At 51.7% G+C, this 11,612-nt stretch overlaps 1 protein-coding gene across 3 annotated transcripts; it reads left to right on the top strand.

The window, feature by feature from the left end:
• Positions 1 to 204: 204 nt before the first annotated feature.
• POLR2E (RNA polymerase II, I and III subunit E) lies at positions 205 to 9,755 on the top strand. Of its 3 annotated transcripts, none has more exons than XM_066342053.1 (8): positions 205 to 360; positions 4,266 to 4,440; positions 7,145 to 7,260; positions 7,891 to 7,971; positions 8,324 to 8,382; positions 8,518 to 8,596; positions 8,835 to 8,919; positions 9,244 to 9,755. In XM_066342053.1, the coding sequence occupies exons 1-7, from the start codon at positions 304 to 306 to the stop codon at positions 8,898 to 8,900; spliced, it is 633 nt and encodes a 210-aa protein (XP_066198150.1). In that variant the 5' UTR covers positions 205 to 303; the 3' UTR covers positions 8,901 to 8,919; positions 9,244 to 9,755. The 3 variants fall into 3 exon arrangements, with proteins under 3 accessions (XP_066198150.1, XP_066198157.1, XP_066198167.1); XM_066342060.1 differs by having other exon boundaries at positions 9,033 to 9,755; XM_066342070.1 differs by lacking the exon at positions 205 to 360 and adding an exon at positions 2,481 to 2,610.
• Positions 9,756 to 11,612: the final 1,857 nt, after the last annotated feature.

Here is an 11,612-nt window from a genome sequence, read left to right as displayed (position 1 = left end):
AATACTAAACTACCGCCCCCCGGCGGGTGTTGAGGGGAACGTCTAATTCCTGAGAGGCTATGTGGCCAAAGTCACGCGAGAATTTCGAGGCGCGTACGTTTGGTGCTGTTCCCACGCCTGTGGAGAAATCGCTGCTCTCGAAAGGCTTGGGCTGTCCTTGGCCTTGCCTGTCCGGAAGGTCGTTGCATTCAGGCGTTCGCTGGCGACAGACCTAAACTGAGGGGGCCTGACCGCGGTTTGGTGCCGGCGCAGTCAGCGCGGGTCCTGCTGGGCACGGGACCTGTGAGTGCGGTCGTGGTAGGCATGGACGACGAGGAAGAGACATATCGGCTGTGGAAGATCCGCAAGACCATTATGCAGGTGAGGACGAGTTTCAGTGGCCCAGTCATGAGTAATAGAGGGGGAGGGAGGGGGGAGAGGCAGGAGTCTGATTCTTTCTGCCCAGAATTCGCTGTCTTTTCCTGTCAGGGTCTTGCTAGATAAAGAACATCCAAACTTGCATAGAATTTTTTCATTTTTTATTTTTATTTATTTATTTATTTATTTATTTATTTATTTATTTATTTTTACAGAGACAGAGTGAGAGTCAGAGAGGGATAGACAGGGACAGACAGACAGGAACGGAGAGATGAGAAGCATCAATCATTAGTTTCTCGTTGCGCATTGCGACACCTTAGTTTTGCTCAAATTAGATGAGCCTGCGCTTAAGCTGGTGACCTCAGGGTCTCGAACCTGGGTCCTCGGTGTCCCAGTCTGACGCTCTATCCACTGCGCCACTGCCTGGTTAGGTTTAAATTTTTTATTAAAAATATTTTGATTGCCTGACCTGTGGTGGTGCAGTGGATAAAGCCTTGACCTGGAACGCCTGAGGTCGCTGGTTTGAAACCCTGGGCTTGCCTGGTCAAGGCACATATGGGAATTGATGCTTCCTGCTCCTCCCTACTTTCTCTCTCTCTCTCTCTCTCTCAAGACTCTGAAATGAATAAATAAAATAAAAATAATTAGCCTGACCAGGCGGTGGCGCAGTGGATAGAGCGTCGGACTGGGATGCGGAGGACCCAGGTTCGAGACCCCGAGGTCACCAGCTTGAGCGCAGGTTCATCTGGTTTGAGCAAAACTCACCAGCTTGGACCCAAGGTCACTGGCTCAAGCAAGGGGTTACTCGGTCTGCTGAAGGCCCGCGGTCAAGGCACATAAGAGAAAGCAATCAATGAACAACTAAGGTGTCGCAACAAAAAACTGATGATTGATGCTTCTCATCTCTCCATTCCTGTCTGTCCCTGTCTATCCCTCTCTCTGACTCTCTCTCTGTTTCTGTAAAAAATAATAATAATAAAAAATAAATAAAAATTTGAAAAAAATAATAACCTTTTAGTAAGAAAGTTACAGGTCTGGGACTTGACTACCTATCATTACCTGCCAAGTTAGGTATTTATGATTAGATCACCCCGTGAGGTTATTTTCCATAGAACCCCTTTGTTGCCTGACCAGAAGGTGGTGCAATGGATAGAACATTGGACTGGGAAGCATAGGACCCAGGTTCAAAACCCCTGAGGTCACTGGCTTGAGTGCGGGTTCATCCAGCTTGAGCATGTGATCATAGACATGACCTCATGGTTGCTGGCTTGAGCCCAAAGGTCGCTGGCTTGAGCCCAAGTTCACTGGCTTGAGCAAGGGGTCACTCACTCTGCTGTAGGCCCCCCCTTTGCAAGGCACATATGAGAAAGCAATCAATGAACAAGTAAGGAACCACAATGAAGAATTGATACTTCTCATCTCTCTCCCTGTCTCTCTGTCACACACACAAAAAACCAAAATACCCCCTTTTTTTTTTTCTTTACAGGGACAGAGAGGGGGGGGGGGACAGACAGACAGGAATGGAGAGAGATGAGAAGCATCAATTCTTCGTTGCAGCACCTTAGTTGTTCATTGATTGCTTTCTCATATGTGCCTTGACTGCAGGCCTTCAGCAGACTGAGTAACCCCTTGCTTGAGCCAGCGACCTTGGGTCTAAGCTGGTGAGCATTTTTTATTTTGCTCAAACCAGATGAGCCCGCGCTCAAGCTGACGACCTTGGGGTCTCGAACCTGGGTCCTCGGCATTCCAGTCTAACACTCTATCCACTGCACCACCACCTGGTCAGGCCAAAATACCCTTTATTATCCACAGTCTCTTGTTTACTTCTTGGAAGGCTCCAGCACTACCCAAAGTGCATAAGAGAGAAACCCAGGATTGTGGGGCTGGAAAAAACCTGGGTCAGGGTCTGACCTGCTGTCATCCAGTGCAACATCTCTCTTTGACCTCTCTGGCCACTCTACATGCAGTCACTACATGTCACGTGCTTCAAGCTACTCCATGGGAAGTGGCCATTGTGATCCCCAGAAGCCCACAGAGGTGTGTGGTCTTTTTTCTTTTTTTTTTTCATAGAAGGTAAAACCAAATTTATTTATGTTTAAAGATTTTATTTATTCATTTTATAGAGGGGAGAGAGAGAAGAGGGAAGAGCAGGAAGCATCAACTCCCATATATGCCTTGACCAGGCAAGCCCAGGGTTTTGAACCAGCATCCTCAGTGTTCCGGGTTGATGCTTTATCCACTGCACCACCACAGGTCAGGAAAGGTGTGGGTGTGGGGTCTTTTTTTTTTTTTTTTTTTACTTTTTAAAAAAATTTTTATTTTTTATTTATTCATTTTTTTAGAGAGGAGAGGAAGAGACAGAGAGAGAGGAGAGACAGAGAGAGAAGGGGGGAGGAGCTGGAAGCATCAACTCCCATATGTGCCTTGACCAGGCAAGCCCAGGGTTTCGAACCGGCGACCTCAGCATTTCCAGGTTGATGCTTTATCCACTGCGCCACCACAGGTCAGGCTTTTTTTTACTTTTTAAAGACAGAGAAGAGACAGAGAGAGGGACAGACAGGCAGGAAGGGAGAGAGATGTGAAGCATCAATTCTTTCTTGCATCACCTTAGTTGTTCATTGATTGCTTTCTCATATGTACCTTGATGGGGGTGGGGCCACAGCCACAGCAGAATGAGTGACCCCTTGCTCCAGCCAGCAACCTTGGGTTTCAAACCAGCGACCATAAGCTCATGTCTGTTATCCCACGTTCATGCCAGTGACACTGCGCTCAAGCTGGTGAGCCTGTGCTCAAGCCATATGAGCCCACACTCAAGCTGATGACCTCTGGGGTTTTTTTTTGTTGTTGTTTTTAATTAATTTATTTTTTACAGAGACAGAGAGTGAGTCAGAGAGAGGGATAGACAGACAGGAACGGAGAGAGATGAGAAGCATCAATCATTAGTTTTTCATTGCGCATTGCAACACCTTAGTTGTTCATTGATTGCTTTCTCATATGTGCCTTGACCGCGGGCCTTCAGCAGACCAAGTAACCCCTTGCTGGAGCCAGCGATCTTGGGTTCAAGCTGGTGAGCTTTGCTCAAACCAGATGAGCCCGCGCTCAAGCTGGCGACCTCGGAGTCTCGAACCCGGGTTCTCTGCTTCCCAGTCCGATGCTCTATCCACTGCGCCACCGCCTGGTCAGGCAGGTGTGGGGTCTTGACCAAGACTTCTCCCTTTACACTTGCTTCATAGGAATCCTACCTGAACTGAGCCCTGGCAGCCAAACCCAGTCTCTTCACTGCTTTGCAAAGCTACCCCAAATACAGGAACTGAAACAACTATGCTTTAGGCTGACAGTGTTGGGGTCCTGAAAGAATCAGACTGTAGAGACTTCACAGAGGAAAGGCTGTGGAGAGGACCAGGCTGAGTAGCAGCTCTAACGTCCTTTTTCTCTATTTTGGTTTTCTTCTAGTTAGCCCACTCAGAGAACCCTAATTTCCAAGATGAGACCTAGAACTGTTGGCCCTCATGCTGTGGCCTGGTTCCCAACCAGTGCCTGCCAAGCTGGCCTAGCAGCACCCCTCCCACCCAGCTGTCCTCATTGGCCCCAAACCCCTGGGCCCCAACTAGGCTCAGATGACTCCCACCCCAAGTCCCAGGCCTACTTCCCAATCATAGCCTCTTTCTAAGGTTCAGGATAAAATGGCCACACACAGCAGCTGGTTAACTGGATTCACGCAAGGGCTGTCTTGGGGTATGTCCCGTCTTCGTCTCCATTTGCCCCATCCCTTTTGTCTGGCCTCTACATACACATACCACACTGAGCCCCAAACTCCCTGTGTTGTCCTCACAGCAGTTTCATTTAATTCAATTTTTTTTTGCAATCCCTCCTCCCCCTTGGGGTCACCTGGCTCTTTCTGTTCACAGCTATGCCATGACCGAGGCTACTTGGTGACTCAGGATGAGTTAGACCAGACTCTGGAGGAGTTCAAGGCCCAGTTTGGGGACAAGCCAAGTGAAGGGCGACCACGGCGCACAGACCTCACAGTGTTGGTGGCCCACAATGATGACCCCACCGACCAGATGTTTGTCTTTTTCCCGGGTGAGTGTCTTGCCAGTGCCTGAGGGTCATGGTTCTGGTGGAGCCATCTGAGGGACTGCTCAGAATCCAGCTTGTGACAGCCCTCTGCTGTGTGACCCAGAGGAGGGAGCTCCCTTCATCCTTTGTGCTGTGGGTGGCACCATGCCATTGATCTCTGATCCCTCTAAGTACCTTTTCCAATTTATTTCTTGGTCCCCCTCTGTATTCTCTTTCTCAGCTATTTTTCTCCAACCAGGATTATCATAAGCTTTCCAGCCAAACCCCCAGCTCCGCTTAACCTCAGACCCATTATGTTCTTCTGTCACCCCCTTTTTCTCCCCCTCTTTCCCCTGCCAGCAGCCTAGCTTTTACCTTCAGTGCCTGCATTCCCTGGAGCTCCTTCCTGCACTGTTGCAGAGTTCTTGCCTCTTCCTTGCCGATCCCCCTGCCTCACCATACCCTTTTCTCCTCACTCTCATCCAGTTATTGCCCCTGGAGACTGAGCTCATGAGCCGCCTCTTCTAGGATCCCTACTGAGCCCCAGGTTGAGCAAAGAGCCTACTGAGGGGTGCTTGAACCCCTGTGTTCCTTTATCATAGTACCTACCCCACTGAGGCAGCCTGGTTCTCAGGCCTGTAGAAGTTGGGGGGCCAACTACATGCCTAGAATGAAGGGGTTGGGCAGAAAACATTTGCAGAGCAGAACCTGGTAGTACGTTTTATTGTCCTGCTCACACAAATTAGGGGATATTTCAAAATGAATATGAAGTGATAAAATATCCCCTAATTTTTGTGAGCAGTGTATTTTATTTATTGACCTTAGAGAGAGGATGGGAGAAACACATTGATTTGTTGTTTCACTTGTTTATTTATTTATTTAGGGTATTTTTCTGAAGTTGGAAACGGGGAGGCAGTCAGACAGACCCCCGCATGTGCCCAACCAGGATCCACCCAGCGTGCCCACCAGGGGGCGATGCTCTGCCTATCTGGGGCGTTGCTCTGTTGCAACCAGAGCCATTCTAGCGCCTGAGGCAGAGGCCACAGAGCCATCCTCAGTGCCTGGGCCAACTTTGCTCCAATGGAGCCTTGGCTGCTGTGGGAAGGGAAGAGAGAGACAGAGAGGAAGGTGAGGGGGAGGGGTGGAGAAGCAGATGGGCGCTTCTCCTGTATGCCCTGGCCAGGAATTGAACCCGGGACTCCTGCACGCCAGGCCGACGCTCTACCACTGAGCCAACCGGCCAGGGCAATTTCACTTATTTATATATTCATTGGTATACTTTGGCATACCAGGCTAATGCTCTAACCAGTTAGGTTACCGGCCTAGGGCTGGTGGCACTTTTTAAGAAAATTTCCTTGTATATGAGACATTGTTTGAGACCTTGATGCCTAATCACAGGGCTCCCAAAGAGCCATCTCCAGACCTGCCAGCATCAGCCCCTTCCTGGAGTAATTGGTCTTGCTATGTTTCCTGGTCGTTGGTGACATTGGGAGCGTCACTGCTCTTCTGGGACATGTTGTAGGACAGGGCTGAAGTTTTTGCCTACATTGGTTTGCTGGGGCTGCCATAACAAAACACTGCAGATGGGGACTTAAACAACATATTTGTTGTCCCCAGCCCTGGAGACTAGAAGTCCAAAATCAGGGTGTCAGGTGAGTTGATTTCCTCTAAGGCCTCTCTGTCCTTAGTATGTAAATGGCAGCTGTCTCCTCCCTGAGTCCTCACAGGGTCCCTAATGTCTGTGTCTTAAATCTTTTAGAACAGGGGTCTCCAAACTTTTTACACAGGGGGCCAGTTCACTGTCTCTCAGACTGTTGGAGGGCCGGACTATAAAAAAAACTATGCACACTGCACATATCTTATTTTAAAGTAAAAAAACAAAACGGGAACAAATACAATATTTAAAATAAAGAACAAGTAAATTTAAATCAACAAACTGACCAATATTTCAATGGGAACTATGCTCCTCTCACTGACCACCAGTGAAAGAGGTACCCTTCCAGAAGTGCGGCGGGGGCCGGATAAATGGCCTCAGGGGGCCGCATGTGGCCCGCGGGCCGTAGTTTGGGGACCCCTGTTTTAGAAGGACATCAGATTGGATCAGGGCTCACACATGACCTCATGTTACCTTGTCTCTCTGAAGGCCCCATCCCCAAATAGTTACCTCCTGAGATCCTTGGGGTTAAGACTCCCAACAGGGGGATTGGGGGGGGCACAACTCAGCCCAAGACACTGCCTGTCAGTAGAGTGATGTGCAGAGAGATAGAGGTGCAGCTGGGAGTCTCACATGAATCCTGGTGGCTGGAGCCCAGCTGCTGATCTGGTAGGCTTGTAGGCTGCAGTGACAAAGCCCTAGGCCCCCAGTACTGCGGAGAATGGAAGGACTCTGACCCATGGGGGTGGGTAGTCTGTCTGCATGGCAGATCACCCAACCTCATCTCACCTCCGAACACCCAGCTGTGCACCTCGTGAACTCCCAGACTAAACAGGCCACAAACTTGGAAACAGTGAGACATCCAACTAAACCCAGACTCCCTGACTCTCAGACTCCAATTCCAGATAGGTGTGTTCCATGGGCACAGGCGCCTTTCAGCTATTAGGTGACCTGAAGGCAGACAGACCCCTGTTCTGCAAACAGAAACAGGCCCCAGAGAGGGGTGCTACTTGTGCCTGAGATGGGGTGGGTGATGGGTGTGGCAGTGCGGACCAACATGCACTTTGTCTGCAGAGGAGCCCAAGGTGGGGATCAAGACCATCAAGGTGTACTGCCAGCGCATGCAGGAAGAAAACATCACCCGAGCCCTCATTGTGGTACAACAGGGTATGACGCCCTCTGCCAAGCAGGTCGGTGCCCCCACAGCAATGAGCATGACCGCTTCTCTTCCCTTTCTGTCCCAACCCTCACTTGCTCTTCCTACAGCACCTCCTGCAAGGCCCCACTGCTGTTTTTACCCAGGGCACCTGCTATATATATACTTGGCAACACTCGCCTATGGCCTCTTGGCACAGGAGCCCCACATCCTGATGCAGGATCTCAGGGTCTGAGAAGGATCTGCTGTCCTGTTTTGGTGGTGTCCCCAGAATAGGCCCAGTGTCACTTGTCTGGTTGGACAAGCCTGAGTGGAGGCTGGTGGTTGGGATGGAGGAGCAGCAAGCACTCTCTTTTGTGTGCCTGTAGGGGCTGAAGAGTCCTTGCCATCTAGGTCTTCTTCTGGGGAGGGAGTGCCATGCCAACTCAGAGACAACCCCTGGATTCATTTGACTGATGGAAACTCATTTCCTGACACCAGGCTGAGGCCGGGAGATGTGCCGAGGATGGGGGCAGCGGGGAGAAACCCACATGGGATGGGAGTTCCCTGCCTTGGTTTCTGGGGGAGAAACAAGACCAAGTTCAGTTGTCTCTAGTCATACGGGGTGGGGAGGTATGGTTCAAGGTAGGAGGTGTGGCCAATCCAGAGGATATCTCTCTTCCAGTCCCTGGTGGACATGGCCCCCAAGTACATCCTGGAACAGTTTCTGCAGCAGGAGCTGCTCATCAACATCACGGAACACGAGGTGAGGCCCAAGGAAGGTGGGAGGAGTTGGGTTGTGGGGAGGTTTGAGATGGGGAAGGAAGTAGAGCCAGCCTCTTAAAGTATGGCCCCCAGGGCCCAGAGCAGCAGCATCACCTGGGGCTGTGCTGGAAATGCAGGTTCCTAGGTTCACCCCTCTGAACTGGGGGTGGGGGTAGAAATCTCTTCTCCTGGGAGCCATGGGGAGTCTCAGATTGTGTTCCAGTGTTTCTCTGCATGATAGTTTCAGGGCGGAGTGCAGATTCTCTGAGGGGCGCGCTGTACTCTGCTCTGTGGCGGTGTGGGGCACAGTGGGGTGTGTCGCGGCCCTCTGGAGACACAGGTTCTCTTGGCAGCTGGTCCCTGAACATGTTGTCATGACCAAGGAGGAGGTGACAGAGCTCCTGGCCCGATAGTATCCTTTCTGGTCCATTCCCCCCCCCCCCCCCCCCGCTTCCTCTCTCCTCCTCACTCTTCTCTGGGCTTCTCCGGACTTCTACATCCCTCCCAGTCAGCTCAGCGTGGCTTTTTTTCTGACTGAGCTTCCCAGTAAACTCAGAGAAAATCAGCTGCCCAGAATCCAGGCTGGAGACCCCGTGGCACGCTACTTTGGGATAAAGCGAGGGCAGGTGAGTGGCCCCTTCTGGCCTGTGAGCCCCGTCCCTAACCCCTTTCTTCCTGGGCTGGACCCTCAGGAAGACCACTTGCTCCAACTCATTTTAGAGTCAGGGCTGCCCCTAGATCTCCACTCAACCAGGTTGGAGGTCTTGAGGCCACCTGTCCTGCAGCTCCCCCACCCTAATCCATACCCTCACTACTACCACCATTGGGGAGGCCCTGCCCAGCCCTGGTCTTACCCTGACGCAGGTGGTCAAGATCATCCGGCCCAGCGAAACTGCAGGCAGGTACATCACCTACCGGCTGGTACAGTAGCTACCATACTTCCAGGCAGGTAAGACCCATGCAGCTGGGGCTGGGACACCTGGGGTAAGGGCCTGTCCACAAATACTGTGGGGGTACAGGAAGGGCTTGACTTTCCCTGAGTGAATCCCACCTATTATACAGCCTGCTGATGGTCTGACCTGGATTGCTGAGCTCAGCCCCTCTTTCCTGGACCTGCTTTCCTCTGTGCCACTCCAGCCCTCATCCCATATTCTGTCATGGCTGGTCACTCTCTACCTCCTGTGGGGGGCCCAGAGGCAGTGGTACCTGCAGCCTGGGTATGCAAAAACCATGTGATGGACATATCATATCATGGCCCTCTTCTCTCCCCCAGCTCCTGGGAGAAAGACAAATGGACTGTGACCACCCTACCTGGGCAATTGGCAGGTTGGCAGCCTGCCCTGCCGAAATTGGCTCAACCCCAGAAACCTACCAACTGCTCCTCTCTAACCCACGGCAGGCTGTGTGTTTGCCTTTCCTGGGCTGAGGGTCCTTCGCCTCACCTGCACACTGAGCCCCACCTGGGATCCAGTCTCAGGAGGGTACAGGATGCTGAGGGGAGGCCAGTGGGCCAACTAGCAACCAAGACAGTACTGGGTTCTTACCTGCGCCCCGCCCTGGGCATCCAGGCTGGCTCCCCACAAGTGGGACCTGGGTCTGAGTCTCTGGTCAGACCACACTTCTTTCTAGCTTTCCATCTTCATGCCCCCCTCACACTGGCCTTGGCCCTGACCCACTGTGAGCACTCTGAGGGCAACAAGCAGGGACATTAAAATGCATCTGTAATTTGAGTTGGTATTGAATGGTGGGTATCCCAAAATTAAAGATATTTTGAGTAAACAATTACACTTGTCTGAAAAATCAAGGTGGGAGAACAGGTTTGCTTTGGTTTCAAGTCAGGGTCCCCTCCCTGCTCCCCACCTGCGAACTGCCACAGCCACACCTGGCTGGCTGGCTGTCCAGTGCCCACAATGCAAACGTGTGCCTGCCTCCTCCCCTTACCCAAAGGGCATAATTAATATCCAGCACTCTCTTCCAGCTGTGCTTTTTTCATAGAAGTTTGGGATCCAACGAGCCCCTTCACCCTCCTTTTTTTTTTGTATTTTTCTGAAGATAGAAACCGGGAGAGACGGTCAGACAGACTCCCGCATGCGCCCGACCGGGATCCAGCCGGCACACCCACCAGGGGGCGATGCTCTGCCCCTCCGGGGCGACCAGAGCCACTCTAGCGCCTGGGGCAGAGGCCAAGGAGCCATCCCCAGCGCCCAGGCCATCTTTGCTCCAATGGAGCCTCGGCTGCGGGAGGGGAAGAGAGAGACAGAGAGGAAGGAGAGGGGGAGGGGTGGAGAAGCAAATGGGCGCTTCTCCTGTGTGCCCTGGCCGGGAATTGAACCCGATATTTCCACACTCCAGGATGATGCTCTACCACTGACCCAATCGGCCAGGGTCTTTTTTTTTTTTTTTTTTTTTTTAATTTTTATTTTTCTGAAGCTGGAAACGGAGGCAGTCAGACAGACTCCCGCATGCGCCTGACCGGGATCCACCCGGCATGCCCACCAGGGGGCGATGCTCTGCCCATCTGGGGCGTCACTCTGCCGCAATCAGAGCCATTCTAGCACCTGAGGCAGAGGCCATGGAGCCATCCCCAGCGCCCGGGCCATCTTTGTTCCAATGAAGCCTTGGCTGCGGGAGGGGAAGAGAGAGACAGAGAGGAAGGAGAGGGGGAGGGGTGGAGAAGCAGATGGGCGCTTCTCCTGTGTGCCCAGGCCGGGAATCGAACCCGGGACTCCTGCACGCCAGGCCGACACTCTACCACAGCCAACCGGCCAGGGCCTATATTTAATATTTTTAAAGTTGACTTTTATGCCTGTCATGTGGTGGCGTGGTGGATCAAGCATCGGCCTAGAATACTGAGGTCGCCAGTTCAAAACCCTGGGCTTGCTCTGGCCAGTTGGCTTAGTGGCAGAGCGTCAGCCTGGCGTGTAGGAGTTCCGGGTTCGATTCCCGGCCAGGGCACACAGGAGAAGCGCCCATTTGCTTCTCCACCCCTCCCCCTCTCCTTCCTCTCTGTCTCTCTCTTCCCCTCCCGCAGCCAAGGCTCCATTAGAGCAAAGTTGGCCCGGGCGCTGGGGATGGCTCCATGGCCTCTGCCTCAGGCACTAGAATGGCCCTGGTTGCAACAGAGCGACGCCCCGGATGGGCAGAGCATCGCCTCCTGGTGGGCATGCCGGGTGGATCCTGGTCGGGCGCATGCGGGAGTCTGTCTGACTGCCTCCTCGTTTCCAGCTTCAGAAAAATACAAAAAAACCCAACAAAACCCTGGGCTTGCCCTGTCAAGGCATATATGAGAGTTGATGCTTCCTGTTCCTCCCCCCTATCCAACTCTCTAAAATGAAAAATATACTTTAAAAATAAAAAGTTAAATGAATAAATAAAAGGTTGACTTTTAGAGGAAGAGAGAGAAACATTGATTTATTATTCAACTTATTTATGCATTCATTTGTTGCTTGTATGTTACCTGACCAGGGATCAAACCCACAACCTTGGCATTTTGGGATGATGTTCTAACCCACTGAGCTAAGTGGCCAGGGCTTGTGTATATTTTTTTAATAACTTTATTGAGACCTAATCACATACCATACAATTCACCCATTTACAGTGCACAATTCAGTGGGGGTTTTTTTGTTGGTTGGTTTTGTGAGA

This window comes from Saccopteryx leptura, chromosome 1, assembly GCF_036850995.1.
Source record: "Saccopteryx leptura isolate mSacLep1 chromosome 1, mSacLep1_pri_phased_curated, whole genome shotgun sequence".
Lineage (NCBI taxonomy): Eukaryota > Metazoa > Chordata > Mammalia > Chiroptera > Emballonuridae > Saccopteryx > Saccopteryx leptura.
Note: the sequence above shows the minus strand (reverse complement) of the source record. Positions and strands in the feature narration are given on the sequence as shown.